Source organism: Arthrobotrys flagrans (assembly GCF_004000055.1).
Source record: "Arthrobotrys flagrans strain CBS H-5679 chromosome Unknown unitig_3, whole genome shotgun sequence".
Classification (NCBI taxonomy): Eukaryota; Fungi; Ascomycota; class Orbiliomycetes; order Orbiliales; family Orbiliaceae; genus Arthrobotrys; species Arthrobotrys flagrans.
The window spans coordinates 4,164,104-4,182,878 of NW_027137547.1; the positions used below are offsets into that span (position 1 = coordinate 4,164,104).

General features: G+C 47.9%; 2 protein-coding genes across 2 annotated transcripts; one reads left to right on the forward strand and one right to left on the reverse strand.

Annotated features, from left to right (window-relative positions):
- Window positions 1-194: 194 nt before the first annotated feature.
- Window positions 195-3,495, reverse strand: DFL_002581 (uncharacterized protein; the record flags this gene model as incomplete). The annotated part of the gene is made up of 8 exons (XM_067631388.1): window positions 195-647; window positions 1,543-1,808; window positions 1,874-1,963; window positions 2,114-2,582; window positions 2,648-2,657; window positions 2,731-2,875; window positions 2,938-3,153; window positions 3,411-3,495. The coding sequence occupies 8 exons, from the start codon at window positions 3,493-3,495 to the stop codon at window positions 195-197; spliced, it is 1,734 nt and encodes a 577-aa protein (XP_067493938.1).
- A 2,969-nt stretch (window positions 3,496-6,464) lies between these two features.
- Window positions 6,465-13,452, forward strand: DFL_002582 (uncharacterized protein; the record flags this gene model as incomplete). The annotated part of the gene is made up of 4 exons (XM_067631389.1): window positions 6,465-6,756; window positions 6,858-7,377; window positions 7,454-11,156; window positions 11,221-13,452. 4 exons carry the CDS (start codon window positions 6,465-6,467, stop codon window positions 13,450-13,452), a joined length of 6,747 nt encoding a protein of 2,248 aa, XP_067493939.1.
- Window positions 13,453-18,775: the final 5,323 nt, after the last annotated feature.

Below are 18,775 nucleotides of genomic sequence, written 5' to 3' on the forward strand. Positions count from 1 at the left end.
CTAGGATGGCTTTCCCTTTCAACAGTTATTGCCTTCGGGTGTATGCGAACCGGCCATATGTCGAAGCTTTTTTGGGGGGTTGGTTATTATACATCACGCATGTGATACATGTTAAAACCGCCTCATGCTGTATGTTTCTAAATCAGCAAGATTATACAAAGGATAATCCTCGATCTTCCCAATCCCGCGCTTTTTCATACGCCCGCCAAAGCCCAACATTCTACTGCCTCATTGTCAATCCCGTTCCCAAGCGATGCACTGTGAATCGTAGATCCACCACCGCTGCTTCCTGCATGTTTCTGATGCCCATCCGGCACCATCAACGTAACCGCGGCTGCACTGCTACTATCCGTGGAAGCCGGAGTCGCAATATTAATACTATTCGCAGAACTCCCTCCAACTGGTGAATTGGACATACTAGATGTCGAACTTCTAATAGCTTTCTGCTTAAGCATTTCTGCAAGCTCTACTTCATCCGGATGTAAATGTGCACCTGCCTCACGCAGGAGTTTCACATTCTCGGGATACCCCGCGTCCGCGGCGAGGTATAGTGGGGTGTGGTTTTCGCGGTTGCGGATGTGGACTGAGGCGCCGCGTGAGAGAAGGTGTCGGAGTACTTGACTATTAGATTGGATTGCGGCGTGGTGCTATTTTTTTTATTTTTTAAAAGAGGTGGGATTATTCGATCACGTCAGCTTAGTCTGGTATGAGAAACGATTATTTCTGGCGGGGGTTTTAGATAAGGGAGGGGAAATCTAGGTAGGTACGTGGGCTGCGGCTACGGCTGGGACTGCAGTTTCAGCTTCATACATATCGAGGTCACGCATACATTATTTTCACCCTTGGGGAGCCACTCATAGACACCGAGGTGGATATGGGTATGGGGGTCAAAGGGAACAATGGACTCTGCAAAACGCCCATGCATGATCAGAGTAAATGTGTCCACGAGATCATAACCTCTTTCTGGAATCGTCTCTGGAATAAAGCGAACGATAGTTGACTTTGAAGAAAAGAAAAAAGGAAGTATGAAATGAAATATACAAAAATCAACCAAGAATAGAATAGAGGGAACCCAAAAATCCCGCGCCATAAATGCAGGAATGTAACAAAAAAAAATTTAAAAAAATTACAACGGGCTGGTCGCTAAAGAGATAAGATAGGAAACCAAGAGCTTTTGCTTTCTTTCTTTTATGGATATTGCGACAGAGACTCCAGAAATGACGATCCCGTGATACGCACTTACACATGCATGGGGACACACTTACTTTCATACACACCTTTACCTTACGTTTTTTTATCCTCCTCATCTCATCGGAAGGAATTCGGTGCTGTAAGTGGCAAAAACTGCGGTGTCTGTTGCTTCATACCCGATACACCTACAACATCCTCTCTATTGCTGAAAGGTACAACCGCATCTACGCACTTTCGATCACAAGTTGCAGATACTGAAGCACGGTCACAACTGCAGTCCCTCGACGATGCCATCGACACGGAGGTAGAATCACACGGTGAATATTCTAGGGAAAACTGGACGTCGCTTACCAACGGTGTTCTCCCCGCATAGTCAACCTCGTTGAGTAACCATCCTTCCTGGGCGACCAATACCCGCTCGATTTCGTCTAGGTCGCCGTCTCGGATCGCGTAGCCCAGGCGAGAGATATACTCCATTTTGGGAGTTAAGCCGGGATGTTCGAAGAGGGTTTGGGATTGTTCGGTGAGTTCGCCACGGAGGGAGTGTGACATTTGGAAGCGGATTTGGGTGTCCGTGAGGTTTTTACCCAAAAGCCATATGAGTTTTGTTAGGGCAGCTGGTGATACGTAAAAAAATCAGTATATGGGGATCGGAAGATGAATACTGAGGGGGGAGTCATACCTTCGGATGTTAAGTCGTGTCCGAATACGACACCTGCTCGACCTAGTGCCGTCCCTGGGGCATATAATGGGCTGACCGTGCCAGTTAGGCCTACAAAATATCACAGGTATTAGCTTTCAAATCCCGATCGATAAGTGGTTTCTCCGATAATTTACATATCAGATATGACAAAAGATAAAACATGAAAATGCTCATCTGGATCACAGAGTTAGAAAGAGCGAGCTATGAGGGGAAGCTTACATTGTGTAACGTTGACGATGATAATTCCTCTCCTGCATGCCTCACCTAGGACTTGTAACAATCTCTCATCCTCAGGCAGATTCCCCGCACCGAAGGTTTCCAGGACTAGTCCTTTCAGGTTCTTTAGATTCAGCACGCCTTCTACCATTTCTGGTAGAATTCCTGGGAATATACGTAAGCATGCAACCTGTGCATCGAGATTCTCTTCGACTCGGAATTTTTCGATGGCATTGGGTCGGGTTATTAGGTCCCATCGGGCTGTTGTATTAATCCCAACAGTTGCCAGAGGTGGGAAATTCGGAGACTGGAAAGCGGCAAAAGCTGTGGCATTGACTTTTGTGGCACGATTTCCACGATATAGTTCGTGGTTGAAGAAGAGACAGACTTCGGGAATCATGAAATGGCCCGCAATGAGAAGAGAGCCAAGTAGATTGTCCGTGGCGTCGTTTTGGAGCTCTGTCATGGGTGTCTATATTATATTTGTTAGACTACCTATTATCCTAATCACCATCCGATTTATCTTGGCCTTCATACCTGGGAGCCTCTGTATATGGGATTGCGGTTAGTATCTGGGTTTCTATATGCCTTGGGTAACCATGGGGCTTTGTGTAACATACGTCAAGATCACTGGCTTGCCGAGATTCTGCAACATAAAGCTCAGTGCGGAGCTTGTGTAAGCTAGAGAGTCGGTGCCATGGAGAACGAGGAATGCGTCGAAGTCCTTATAGTTGTTATATATAGTGAAAGCGATTTTCTTCCATCCTACACTTAAAGCGTTAAAAAAAGTTTTCCGAAACATCGTTTTAGATGCGGCGATTACAAACCTTTGGCATTTATGCTGCTGCTATCCAACAATGGATTGAATTCAAGCACGCAGTATCTAATCTTTTTACGGTAGCTCGTCAATGGGGTCCTCAGAGATTTGAGGACCTGTTCTTCGCCAGTATCCGTTCGAGCGATTAGCTCCTTTATAGGAGAATTATCATTAAATGATGGCCGAATGGCCAAGCACGAGTCTAGGAAACCATCCGCCTGTACGGCTTCAAATTATCAGAATCGACAGCTTTTTTTTAAAAAAAAAAAAATGTTACCTTGGTTTGGGGCCTTGATAACGGGATCGGGTATGCACATACGGGTATGTAGCCGTCCGGGCTTCTTCGCATGCATATAGTACCCCCTGACGATAAGATAACGGATTGTTAGGACATGATTTCTTTACATCTCGCCGTTATAGGATTGATGGGAAATAGATATCGACATCTATGTTCATGACGCAACACGGGCACACAAGACTTACCAGTCATGATAATGAGGACTCTGGATTCGGCGACCGCTTCTTCATACTCCACAAAGCTCTCCCGACGCATCTTCGCGGTGACCATTGCGATTGATATCGTATCGTCCCTTCGAAAGGTATTATGGGTAGAGCTATATGTTTATGCGTCAATGAGGATAAGGGGTGTTATATAGGCTCAATGAATAGATGAACGAATGGTTGTTGGATTTGATTCAAGAGATAATGTTGCGAAAGAAGTGCTTGTACCGAATTACTGTCAGGAACCGATATATATTACAATCCAACTGCTCTTTCGACCCTCGCATGATCCTTGGTTTTTGAAAAACGAAAATATTATATCGAGGGAAGAATTTGAAGAGAGAATGAGCTCGAGACTTTATATCAAATAAAGAGAGACACTTGCTAACTAGCAGTTTGTGCTGAACGGTGAGCTCATGCTTCAAGGATATCAAAAATGGGTTATCTGGGGTGACAAGAGTGGCGTCTAAGAGATGTCCGAAATCGCCTTAGCAAAAAATCGATATCACAGGTCAAATGCAAATTAATTTTTATAGCGTGAGGAGTCAGACTGTTTTTTCTTATAGCAGAAACTTTTTTCCTGCTAGAAAATCTATAAAACACTCTCACCATGCCCTGTCCGTTCTAGGAAGGGTGTTTGTTGGATTCGACGTTCCATTGATAGGCGGGAGGTATCGATTACCCCATTGTAACTGTGCCCATGTCTCTGGTGTTCGAACCAGCGGTTCCGGTTCGTTTAGGGGAAATATTTTCTTTCTTTTCTTATCTGCCCAACCTACAGGGTAAGGAAATGAGCCGAGAAAAAATCGGAAGGGCCGGTGATAGGAAGAAGGGAGTCCCTATCGTGTATCACGATGACATGGTCATTGGTCGGCCTTGCATATTTTACGAGGGAGGCATGCTGGAGGTTAAGCGGCATTGGTTGAGAGCTCGACAACCGGCCTGGAACGTTTAAACATTAGAATACCGAATCACCTGGAAGCTGGGCTGCAGGTACGGGAGTCGCCCGAAATTTGGACCAGAAGCTTAAGAAACTTTGACACCCGATCGAGCCAGGATTCTCCACGATTTGGGGAATTCGGCCCAAGGGGGAAGATGGTGGTTCTGTATCAGCGGCCAGCGGCCTCTAGCTCCAGCTCCAGGCCTCTCAGCCGTGGTGCGATTTGCTAATGGATTGGCTAATGCCGCTGCCTGTAGGACCTAGGCCAGACCTCAACAAAAATTTGAATTCCTTACTCCTCTCGATGGCGCGAGCTTTGGTAGAGAAATGGTGATGCATGATCTGCTGTGGATTTCGTACCGTACTTACATACGTAGGTCGGGAGAAGACGGAAGAGCAGGGGATGGCTTAGGAGCGCTCCTTCGTGATGTTCATATTTAGACCGTTGGATGCGAAGATTATAGGTTCAATAGGCAATATCTTAGGTAAAGAAGGGGTAATGAGAACTTCAATGTCTCCGACCGAACGTCACGAGTCATACTGAAGTAATGCTTCGTCAATATTACGACTTTGCTATTGGACTGGCCGAACCGCTGTCTGCCCGCCCCTCCTCGTATCGGGCGTCGTCAGCAGCTCCTAGCTACCCGCGGCCCACCATGCACGACCATACTATCACCTTCTGGACCTCTTGCGATACACTTCGAGTTGAAGATTGCGCGAGACTGCTCTTCCCATGATGGTATCTTCCCTCGGCAACCGGAAGGAGTTCTTCTCTCCTTTCCCATTCTCACCAACATGGCAAACTTTTTTTTGACACCCTCAAGATTAACCAACAGATACGAATCCTGGCCCATGTATGCCTAATGCTTGCTGGATTTAGCAACAGGATATCAGATCTAATATCAGATTGATTGGATCATAGCAAACCGAATCAGTCTAAGTATAACTTTGATATAAAGTAGGTACAATTAACCCCGGATTTACCGCGCGAGGAGCTATTAATATCTAATATCGGGACATGCGAACTAACACCGTAACAGTGGGATTCTGGATCCGGAATGCCGCCCAATTGTAGCTAGATTCGAGATTCATACAGAGTACATGGCACCGCATGGAAAAAATCCAAGACGACTCCAGAATATCTACCACGAAAGACCTCCAAGCTGGAGTGCAGAAGAACGGATACATAAATACATCTTCAAGAAGGCCCCTGGAAGCTTCTTTTGATATCTTCTTGAGATATGATATCTTGATAATGCACCAGCGACAACCCCGGCCTGTCCTGAACAGGGCCATCGCGGCGAGGGTGTGCATATTTCAAGCGAAGGAACTAGCCTGACCACCAGTGATTGGCCAGTTTCTAATTGAAGATTCTGGGCGTCTCCCAAACGGTGCCTGGCCTGTTTTAGCCTCTTTTTCCAGAACTTCGACATCTCACCTTTTACATCTTCCATTCGAATTCTGTATCTTCCACAGACCTCCTGCAGGTCCCCCTCCCGCCATTTCGTCCTCGAAGGCCTCAACGAGGCTTCATATTTATCGAATAACTATCTTAAGGCTATCATATCTTATTTTGTTTCATTTTTTCTTCAAAAAGGGCGGTGTTTGGAGCCTCAGTTTTGGTGAATCGACTGCTCTGATCCTGTCCTGCCACCCTTTTTGACTTTTAGCTTGAGTTTTGCATTGGATTTATTGGCATTGCCACTTTGAGAGTGACAGACAGCCCCAGCCCAGTCCTGCCCTGTACTGCCTGGCCCGGCCTAGCGAATTCGAACAACAAAACATCAACCTCGAAAAACTCCGACTTCTTCATTACCGTTTCCATCGTCAACCATCCTTCATCGACATCATCACCATCACCATCATTCTTTCTCTTTTCTCTCTTCCGGCACCCCACCATCGGTAGCACCACGGGACTCCATTCGAAACCGCATGGCCCAGCGATTTCTCGAGAACCAACAGGACACAGTACGGTGCAGCCGAGGTGTTTAACCGAGATTTCCAGCATTCCTCCAACGAGATCTCCATCCAATCGGCGACTCGAGAGCCGTCGCGAACTCTACATACACCACCCTTCACGACTAGAAAAATATTAGATGTCTTCGCAGCAATCTCCTCCACTTCATCAAGGCCCACCGTCAAATCGAAACCAACCTCCTTCGACTTCCCGGTCGATATCGCCTCACAAGAGGCCGAGAACGCCAGACTTTTCGAGAGAGCCGCCTAAGGGACCACGGGCTTATCTTACACATCAGGGAGGCCCGCCGGCTGGCGGCGCCGGGAATAATGGTTATGGGGGAAGGGCACCTCCTGGCCCTAGGGGACGGTCTCCTCCTCCTTTAGGACCAAGATCTCGAACGGCTGTGGGACCTCTAAGCGCAGGCAGTGGTATGTGACAGAATATTCCATCCCTCGTCATATTTCAATGTATATTTTACATGCACGATAGGAAACATATGCCGGTGTGCTAAATTAATATTTTTCTGTAGGAATGAGCCCGATCAATGACAGCTATAATGGTTTTCGGGACCGTCAACCGCGCGAATATGACGACTTTCGCAATCGTCCAATTCCACCACGAATGAGAGATGGGCTTCCGGGTGGTGGTATAGAACGACGACAGTCGATCGGTGGGCCTATGGGTGGACCGTATCCCCGCAGAGCGTCACCTCCACGGAGATCTAGAAGCCCTCCGGAGAGAAGGTGGAACGATCGAATTGAGAGATATCCTAGGGAGGATTTTCGTGATAACAGAGATAATCGAGAAGACTATTTCGCTAGAAATGCCAGAGAGGACCGGCATTTCCAGCGGGACGGCCATCTACGTGAGACGAGAGAGCGTGACTATTCGTATTCTTCATCATATCGTCCGGAGCCACGGGAACAATACAATAATACCCGAGAGTTCCATCATCGCCAGAGCGTTAGCAGCCAAGGACTGCCAATCGTATCACCGGTTGACGATCCGAACAAACTCGCGAGGGAACAACGGGAACGAGAGGCTGCCGAGTATGTTATTATCATTGGCGCTTAGGTCTTTTGTTTGGCCTCGATTGATTGCTAAATGTTCATTTGGTATTTTTAGGTATAAGAAACGCCGGACGGCTGGTCCTCGCCCGAATGACCCTCCTGAGAGAAAACGTTCGACACACACTAGGTCGCCTTCACCATCCGGCCAGCATCAGACGACCCATTCACCTCCACATACCGTTTCCTCCCGCTATACTTCAAATCCATCCCCTTCGACTAATTCACCACCACCCTTGTCGGATCGCAATAATGAGAGAACCTTATCTGATACACCTTTCAAATCCGATAACCAACCTCCTCAAAGTGCGACGCCACAAACTCCTCATCCACCCCACACACCGAGCACGTTTCATCGCAATCTAACTCGACCAACACCATCTGTTCCAATCCTCTCTGCTCCTGCACCTCCAAGTGTTCCATCCTTCAGAGATATCCCATTGGGCCCCCGTGCTTTATCTAACAGTTCGCTTAGAGCGATACCGACAGGTCCAAGGATCCCTCCGACAGGTCCTAGGTGGGATAAGGACAAGAAGGACGGCGAAAAAGACGACTCTGGAACGTTGGTCAAGGAGGAGCCGCATGAGAAAACGATAGATCACAAACCCCCTATCGACGAACCTAGTCCGGTCGAGGAGGGCGAAGTAGTCAACAGCGGTGACGAGAGGTTTTTCGAAGGAGACCATCGGGATATCGAAATGGAAAACACGAAGGATTTCCGAAAAGAGTCGTCTTCCTCGGAATCTAGGTTTGATCGAACTTCAGGGGTGCCTGGACCTCACAACGTTGCAGATGCTGCTGAAACCAAGAAGGATGTTCCAAAGGAAACATTTGTCAAAGAAGCGTCTCTGGTCAAAGAACCAACTGAACCTAAAACTGTGCCGCAGGACAAGCGACCTTCCACAGCTTCCGACAATGCCATGCGTGATCAACCTTCGCTATCCACTTCCCCTACGACGAGGAATCCTCCAACTATCCCATCACTTTCTACAGAATCCGCGAAATCTGTACCCGTTCAGCCTGCCAATTTCACTCCGACATCACCCTCTCAACCATCTCAAATATTGCCCCCATCGGTACCTACGGGACCTCGGGCGCAGTTTAACAACCAATCTAGCCGCGGTGGTGGGGGTTCATTTTGGGGTTCTCGTAGAGGTAATATGATGGCCCCTGGGCCATTTGGTAGAGGGGCTGGGCCGGCACCTTATTCCATCAAGCGTGAAGAAGAGGAACGGCGCATAGGTCTCTGGAATGCTAGTCGTGGAGGTATGGCTAGCGGACCATCGAGCCGAAATTTTGCACCACCGGGACCTGCGGGGCATTTTGGTCGACCAGGTCAAGCCTTCACATCTCCGAAGTTGACAAATGCAGAGCTTAGAGCTGGGAGAGCCCCTAGTGCCGACAGTGTTGGGAATCAGAATCTCGAAAAGGAACAGGGAAGCACCGGGGTACAAGCTATTGAGGGGCTTACAAAGCCTGCGGAATCTCAAGACATCGTGATGGAGGACGCACCACAATCCGAACCATTATCAACATCACTCCCGGAACCAAATGTTAAGCAAGAGAGCCCTGTCGAGACTAAACCGTCACCTGATGATGTCAAGACCGAAACCCCGAACGACGACGATGACGCACTCACTTCATCCGATGTTACGAAGAGAATCGAGGAGATTGACCTGCGTATAGGAGCTATTGAATCTCAACTCAGTGCGCTTGACACCCGAAAGCAGAGCAAGCAGGTTGAGTTAGAGCAAATGGACCTTCAAGAAGCTGAGACCGCGGCGAGGATTGTACGGGAGCGAGATGTTGAGGCCGAGGCACCGAAACCAACGACAGAAGACGATGCTTCGACTCAAGATATTCCCAAGCAGGATAGTTTGTCCCCTTCTCTGGCCGCAGAATTTGCTGCCCAATCGATGGAAGATAAGCCAAAGTTACCGGGGCCGATGGATAGTTCGCCGGAACCGGAGCAACCGTCGACTCCGAAGATGTTACATGACCTCTCCCCCATCGTTAAGGGAGATGAAGATGCGATGGTCACGGACGTTAAGGAGGAACCGAGTGCTTCGACCAAGGAAACCTTTGATACATCGTCACTTCCCTATTTTATCGCCGGTCGCCAACGTGAACCTGTCGAGTATGACTTTTGGAATGTTAATATTAGCCAGCATTCGAAGGTTGAAAATATTCTCGCCAAGCACATTTTAGAAAGGAAGGCGAACATCGAGGAGAAGACAATGAAATTAAGGCAGGAATATCGAGATCACTTGCCCGGTTGGAAGCAGGATTGCGAGAAGCTAGACTCTGAGGAGAAGCGAAACAAAAAATCGGACTCCGAACCTGCTGACGCAGCACCCGCAGAAGCTGTGCCGGCGACGGTAAACTTGGAAGTGTCGGGAACGGCAAGTCTCGGTCGTAGAAGCGGACGTGGCGTCAGTAGCGATTTCGTTAGCTCAGAGTATGAAATCGAAAGGATCATGAAGTTGTCTGAGAAGGAGGAAGCCGAGAAAGCAGAGGCAGAAGCCAAAGAGAAATATGATGACTCCCGCGAAGCCGTCGTTCCTGATATGATTCTCGACCCCGACGAGAAAGCTAGACTCCTCTACGTCGATACGAATAACATCATAACCGACAAATCGGCTGTAAAAGGGATCTTCAAATTCGAGCGGCCGGCTGACAACTGGACCGAAGAAGAGCAGAAAATCTTCAAAGAAAGGTTTGCGCAATTTCCGAAACAGTGGGGCAAAATCGCCCTCGGTATCGACGGTCGTGATTACAAGGCTTGCATTCTCCATTACTATCAGACCAAGCAGCAGACAGCTTATAAGGAACTCGTAAGACCAGCGAAGACGACTAGGCGTCGTAAGCCGGGCCGCACTATCGCTATCACCAACGCTCGTACTACGAGAGCCAGAGCATCTGCAGCTACCACACTGTCTGAGGCGAGGCGTGGTACACCACTGGAAGATGAAGACGTGGATTCTGAAGATGTACCGACACAAGGTAGACCACGTAGAGCCGCTGCCCCCGTGTTTGGAGAAAATGACGATAACACAACCCCTGGACCAAATGGGAAACGCCAGGCAGGTGGAAAGCCGTCGATTAATGTCGAGGATGTTTCTACTCCGACTCCTGCCGAGAGGCCTGCTGGTAAACGCCGAGGGGGCCAGAAAGCCGAGAAAGAGAAGAAGGAGAAGAGCGCATCTCGAGGGCGAACACCAAATGCAACACCTGCTAGTGAAAAGGCCGAAAAAGCGATAAAAAATAAGGGTGATCTGCTTCAGACGCCGCAAGAACTGAACGCTCTCGGGGCTCTAGCTAACATGAGCGCCGCTGCTTCTGGTACTCTAACCGGACTTCCTACTACCCGTGGGTTTAGCCAGGAGCTCATTCAACCGGCTCCTACACTGAAGCAAGAGCCAGGGACGAAGTTAGAAGACGACATCGGCCGACTCCAACCACCATTTGTTACACAACCCTATCTCGACCCTCATAATAGAATGGGGATATCACCATCATCAGGGATCCCTCAGCCGGACATCGTACCCTCCCGGCCTCTTGCTCCCGGAAGGAGACCCGGAGCTCCTGGGGGTCGTGGAAGAAAAGCGGCCCAGGTCGATGAAGATGGAGTTCTTATTGCGCCTGTGACTTCAAGTTACTGGTCTGTCCCCGAAACGCAGGATTTCCCGCAGCTACTAGCGTCGTTTGGTACCAATTTCGAGGCTATTGCGGAGCATCTAGGGACGAAGACCACCACTATGGTTAGTTTATAATATTTGTATCCTTACAACTGCAGCGCAGAGAGATTCACTAACAATAATTTAGGTGAGAAATAATTACCAGAGAGGTTGTGAGCAGGGTAAGGACTACCAGAGGATTGCTGAAGAGGCGAATCGTAAGATCGCCTCCGGAGAAGTTGTTCCTCCTCCGCCTCCTCCAATTCTTCCGTCTTCCAAGAGGAGATACGACAATTCAAATTCGCAAGCCAATCGTGCCGCACAAGCCCAAGCTGTCGACCCGGATACCGAAATGATTGACCCTGGCGCCAGGAAACAGGCTCAAAGACTTCCGCCACAAGGTACTATCTTCACGCCGAACAGGACAGTTGCAGTAGGACCGGAAGCGAGAATTCCCGCTCAGATACAATCGAAACCTGGACCTAAACCTGGGACTTTCAAGGAAACCCGTCCTTCTGCACGACCACCTGTACCGTTTGTTCAGAGCGCCACCGGTATCGAGGATTATAGACCGGTTATCCCACCGCGAGGTCCGATAGAGCCTTCTGGAAAAACTCCCGCCCAAGCAATCCAGATCACCGACATGGATGATGTGCCATCTCGACAGTTCCCCGGTTCCCAAGCTAGTCATCAAAGAACATTCGATCTTGAATATGAGAGACGGCAACGACAGCAAGTAATTCAGGATCCTCGGGTAATGTTGCAACAACAGCAAGAACACTTGGCGCGTCAGGAACAAGCCGCTCAGTCCAATAAGATGGCACAGCAGCAAACTGCCAGACCGCCTCAAGCAGTTCAAGCTATTCATGCTCAAACTCATCCACCCCAGATCGCCATCCAGGAACAGCCAGGCGCCCCGAGATTCGATCCAAGAGACCCTCGAAACGACCCCAGAGACTCTCGCCCTCAAGATCAATACAGAACGCAGCCTGCTCATATACAAGATCTCGTGAAACAGGAACCAAGAGACCAACGAATCAGTGGCGAAAAGCTTGTCCCTATGCCTGGCCTTGAAAGGCACTCAGTTCCGCATGCATTCCAAGAAGAAAAACGACCAAGGTCCCCACCGCTTCAGCGACATCATTCGCCTCAAGTCTCGACCCAGGTCGCGCCACGGGCCGCCCCAGATACCGTAATGTCTAAAATGGTTCTAGGGCCGACATACAAGGATGATAGATCACCCTCAAGGATACCTATTGAACAAGCACAAGGTCAACCGCATATCATGCATGTCCAACAACAGTCCCAGCCACCAACTCACAGGAGACATGATTCTGGAAGTCATAATACTCCACCAGCGATACCTCCACAAAGCCAGCAGCAGCACCTTCGAACGGCTTCTTCATCAAGGCCGCCATACCCCCCGTCCCGGCAAACCCCACCTAGCGCACCAGCACCACCTCAGCAGCAGCAGCAGCAGCAGCAGCAACAACAGCAACCTCCCCCGGCCCCTGCTCCGCCAGCCGCTTCGTCTAAACCAGCTGGATTCAGTCTTGCTTCGATTCTTAACGGGCCTGAAGAACCACCGCGCCAGCCAGCCAGATCTAGCGAGACTTGGTTTGGAACTAGTGCTTCAGCCTCATCCTACGCAGCTCGAGACCCTCCGGCTCCTCAAAGGCCTCAGCCGGAGCCTGTTTCTCACTATAACTCACCGAGTCTTTCAGCGGCCGTTCCCCACGCCTTTGGTAGACACTCACCAACGCCATCTGAGCCTCTCTATCATTCACAGAGGCCCCCATCCTCAGTTCCTCTTCCGCAGGGTCCGGTATCTGGTACCATGTTTCAGAAAACGTACCCACCGGCCCAGACGCGCACACCTCCGCCCCGATCGACTTCACATTCAAATTATCCACCCCAACAACCTCCACCCCATTCTCAAGTCCCCCCTGGCCCACCTGTTTCTTCGTATCACGAGCATCCTTCCCGACATCATGCACCGCCACAACGAGACCCTGGGGTGGATCCTAGAGATCGCGATCCGCGCGACCACTTTAGTCAATACCCTTCTTCTCGCCAACATCAGTTCTCACCACAAAACTACCAAAGCGCCTACCCTCCTCCTCCTTCATCACAAGTACCAACCCCAGTTCATCGTGAACCGATTGAGAGAATTCATCCAGATAGGACCATGCATCAGCAACATCCGCATCATATTCAAACACAGCAACCGGGTGGTTACCCCCCTCCACCTCAACAATACCACCCTAGCAGGCCTAGTGAACAACAAGGTCCGCCACCGTCATTGATGCAACCCAGTGGATTCTACGACTACTCCACCCGGCCAAGGCAAATGGATAGCCATGAGAGAGGAAATCGCTAAGACCGAACAATTTGCCTGCCGTCAGAACACTTTTCTATTGTAAATAGGAACCACGAGTGCTCATCGCTTACCCATTGTATTCCTCTTGTTTCTTTGCCGTCTATGGTATTTCTTATTTACCGTTTTTCTTTGAAAGTCATGCTTATGAAGGGGGTCATTTGATTATCATGAATCGACATTCATGACACGGAGTCGAACGTCTGTATTAGCCCTGCAGTATAATACTCTTTCTCTTCTCTTTTTGTTGCTTTTCGTACGAGGCTTTAAACCATCGTTTTTTTTTTTTAATTGTTCCTTTTCTTTTTACGAAGAGCCAAGCGGTATGGGTCCAGACTTCTATTAAATGTGGGCTCAACATCAAATAAATAGCATCAAGAATTAATTCTATAAATTCATTCATGGCATGCCCGTCTGACAGTATTTATTTCAGGTAGTACAAAGCCGAGTAAGCATCCACACCGCAGATCTCGTTGACTGAGAAGCTACCCAAAATATTCAAGTATTTCGTTGTAAAAAAGAATAAACCCTAACTATCGGCTGTTCTGCTTGTGATAAAATGCTGGGGCAGGGTGAATGTGCCAAGCGGAATTCACGTTGCTTTGCACGATGCTGCAGCTGCGGACATGCAACGGCAACACGATTGTGCCACCCCCGCCATAAGGTATTTGACATGCGGTTGACAGAAATTTGGTAGGTATAAAAGGGTGACAATTCCAGAATTTTGAGGGGGATGTCTGACTCGTTTTTGTCGAGAGGTTTGTTTTAAAGAATTTATTGCCCCTTGATAGATACCTAGGTATATATCTTTTATATATGTTTAAGATGGCGGCCGCGTTTATTCGAAGTTTATCATTAAGATGGAAACCCACATACCCCCAAACCACACAGTCGAATACAAACGATGACAACCTCATCATCGCACTTTGGGAAACATCCCGGACAGTATCAGCACTTGGAACATTAACATCGTCCGATTTACCTGCCGATTGCTTTTCGTTAGGAACAAGAAGTAATACTGGGATGTGATGCTGCGAGTAGGAGATCGTGTTGTTCGTACGGATATTCTACGGGAGGGTTTTATTCTGCGACTGAATGTCCTGTGGGGTATACGCTACGACCGACAGGGTTGGATACTGTGAGGGGGCACGCCGGTGGCGTATACGTTTTCTGTGGATAGGGGGGGTGGGGTGGCTTTTTGTTGTCTGACGTGAGTTGACATACCTGCGTTCCTTGTTTTTTGAATATATGAGGGTTCAATGCAATTACTTGCAAAAGAAGTTGGGGATGAGAAGTAAGCCTGTTTGCTGACATGTCATAAACTTGTTAAAAGTCCAAACCCAAGAGGTGGATGGCAGGAGTACGGATTCTTCATGTCTGATGGATTAATGTGTGACTGGATTTTAGTCGACGCACAGGCATCAACGACATTGTATGAACGAGGAGCAGCGTCTGCAATTGTAATTGTTTCGACAGACACTTCACTTGCGCCATCATTAACATCAGCTGGTACTTCCTCGAGAAGCACGGACGGGAGCTCGGGTCCAGCTGAAACCAGCGCCTCAGCAGCAGGAGGAACAGGCTCGGGAGGGATGTCGAACGGTGCGATCATCGGTATATCAGTGGGGTTGGGTTACCGGTTTTGGGGGTTTGGGGGTTTTTGATATATAAGTTTGGTGGGGGGAGTAGGAAGGAAGAAGGTAAAAATCCTGGAGTTGAAGAAGGAGGTGGAGTTGGGGGTACGATGTATTGATTCTATCGATATCAAGGTTTTTTTTTTTTTTCCCCTTCGGCTGCATGGAAATTCTTTCATGATCAAAAGGGGGTATTGTATTGGCTGGAAGAAATTCCGATCAGACTGATGATGTCCTGAATACGGTCCACTGTACTCGTGTATTACGGGTTTGTATCTGTCGGATATCTTTGCTTTCATAAGTTCGAATCTATTGTAATAATGACTTTTTCATATACAACCAAGAACCCTTGGGAGATAGTATACACCTAATATATTCGTGTTAATAACATCGTGATCGCTGCTGAAATATTTGCATCTGCGCGCTTGCAGCAGGTACATGTATGCGCCTGCGTTCTGTGGCATGTAGGCTGTATGCTTGAGGCACAGGTTTACCATGACACGAAAGAACATTAAAAACATCCATGGTGTAGATCATCCGCTCAGGTCCCTCGTTCCAGCGTTCGTATCATGGGAGAATCGACCGGTACGAGGGGGTGGCTAATCCATGCATTGTTATGCCGGTATCCAATGGATTGGTACTTTAGATGGTCCAAGTTGATACCTACGAGGATAAGCATGTCGGATAAATTGTAATAAGTATAAAAGTGATCCCGGGTAAAGTCGTACGTTTTAAATGCATGACGATCGACGACGGGAAACCCTCATTAATGGTGGGGTTTTTTTTTGTTACTATGTTCGAGGTCTGCCAAAGACGTTCAAAGCTGGCGACCTTTGGCCTTGTGATTTCGATATGCGAGTGCAAATGTTGAGAGGGTTCTATGCCGGTAATCGAAGCTGCAGCTTCCGTCAAAAACTTCCAGCCGACGGCACAGATGTGCTGCAGGTGCCGTGTTGGTAATCCTCTCTGGATATTAATTATTTGACGGCTATTGATAAAAACTAGATTGGCACGTTTGTCCATAGAACCCCTCGGCTGAAATGATTGGGGTTCCTAGATTGTGGCGTGCTCGGTACGGAGTAATCTGGAAAGATAGAAAGGGTAGATTGTCGACGCACGGATCGCAGGCGTTTTTCCTGAAGTTTCCAAGGTATTAAACAAAAATCAAAACCGCAAATCAGATAGAAGGACAAGAAGGTTATGTATGTTCGGTGGGTCTTACGCAGTGGAGATATATAGATGCGCGTTCCTAGGAAACATTTTCAAGTGAAAAACGTCCGAGCGATTGTCATTTGTATTATGCAGGGGCCACGAAGATGGTATATGGTCGACGTCGAGACCCACAAATTGGGCGCTGTGTCGAAATCTACCCTGTGGAGTTTAATACATGTTCATGCACTTTTATAACTCTATAAGTGTCGAGTCAGGAGAGAAACAACGGTACAGAATAGGTTTCCGTGCCGGCAAGGCTTCAAGTTAACATGCGAACCACCGGATAAAGAGTCAAAACCCGGATTCTCGATTTTAGGCAGGATAAGTCGACACAGCGCACTGACATTGAAAAGAAAAAGGGTTTCGGGCGCGTATGCATATTGAGACGTTATGCACATGCACATGAAAATACGACTAGAACTGCCTTCAGCTGCTCGTTGACAGCTGGTACTCGGTCCACAAGATTATGGCTGGATGGCTTTCGGTTCGGCTGTGGTTCTATCACAGCTAGTCGAGAAGCAGGCTTTTTTTTTGGCTCTGATGTGGTGTTTGTGCATTGATAGTTCGACAATTCTAGACCCACGGTGGCGGATTTCCTTGAATCTCATTCGCGAAGAGCCTCCAAAAGAAGTTAATGGGAATTTGTGCCAATGGGCATTTCGGTTTACGAGACTGCCAATTGCTAGCCGTCTCGATTGTGTAAGTGGCATGGAGCTATGGAGCGTGGGGTTTTTCTGGGGAAGGAATCACGCAAACGTGGAGATGGATCAACAACGCAAGAGTGTTTCGTGAGATAATTTGAGGTTTGAAGGGATGATGGTCTTCGGAGTTTAGCTCGTTGAATCCAAGAAACGACAGCTAATTTGATGATAGGATTGCATTGTAGATGAGTGGCATGTGCCGTGTTGTAAATTACTCGACGAATGAGCTGTCTCGCACCGGAGGAAGCTCCTTTTCGGTATGACCGTAGCTGTGGGCTAAATAAACGCTATCCCGGAACTCGGTTTGGCCCTCATTCAGGGATCCCTTGCATTAGACTAGCCAAATCAGTGCCACGTTTTCTGCGATTGGGAGTTTCAACTAGGTTCCAGGGTCTTATCCTTACGTCGTTCGCAAAGAGGGGCTTTCAGAAATAAAATACAACGTGGAAATAACAGCTGATACTAAGAGTTATTCGAACATTCCTTGGATGAGTTTTGCTGATGCAGGATTCATCATATCAATGGAGTAAGGCGATATATGTCCTTAATTACGACCAATAAACTACAGCTTCATTACCCCGTAATTGGCATTGACAATTCTGGGGTAGTATGCAGGCTTGGCCGTAGGCACATGATATAATTTAAAATATCTGGAAAATTTAAAGTCCCAAAAAAGGGTTCCCCAAGGAACACATAGTCAAACCAAGAAAGATATATTGATCTTGTCATCCTGCATTGTCGAAACGGCTGGTAAATCAATCTCGAAACGCTGGAAAAATTCAATATGGAAATTCTAGCAAGACGCGTGTGACTTTGCTAAACTTGGCCGTTGGCAATTGTAGTCATGAGGGCCTTTGAGTCGCAGGGTCGAGATAGTGTCGGTTAACATAACCAACATGGTATTTCTCTTGACGTGGAGGAATCCTGAATAGTCGCTCTTCGTAGTTAGCGCAGCCTTGAGATGTCACCGGATAAATCGCGGTTGTCCATCCAATCTCGTCTGTTCGGAAACATTTTTGCCGGCTCTCCAGTGCCGACAACAGCCTATCGCTTCTTATGCTGACACAATCTTGTGGAGATAGATGTGACACACAGAACCTAAAATTGTGGAATTGGGTCTTCTCAGTTACATGCTAGATTCCAGGATCCCCAGACCGTCAGTCGAGGATCTAACACAAGCGATACTTGTTTATGCAACACCTAGGTACCTCCATTTCTCCCTCCAATTCCCTAGAAGTGGGTATCTTCTACGGAAGCCCAGAACGGATATGCATATACGTCCGTAGTGGGAGATTGACAAGGCGCACTATGCTATGCTTCTAGTATAACATCTTATATCCGTTTAACATTGCATTTAAAAAAAGGTATTCATGTAGGAGTTTCTATTGGTTGAGGCTCATACATTAACTGACAAAATATTGGTAAAAGCATATCGCTAGTAAACCTCCCCCGAAATGGGTATATTCGTACATGTGCATTGAAAAAAATATGTATTAAACGCTTCTTTCGCGGTACTAGTATGCCTCAATAGACGCGGTCGTAACTCAATAAAGGGGGCTGGGGTATTTGTGTTTCTTTTCACAACAAAGGAAAAATCAAGGGAGCATCAAGGGAAATTGCATTTGTAGTTTTATAAGGGTGTGTGCTAGACAACAATGGTTCGAAACAGCTTCATGAAGAACTCCAGTCCGAGAGGGGTATCCAGACGCCAATAACCATAAAGCGAGAAGATAGGAGTAAACCAGCAGAACGTACCAAATAAATGAAACAAACAAACAA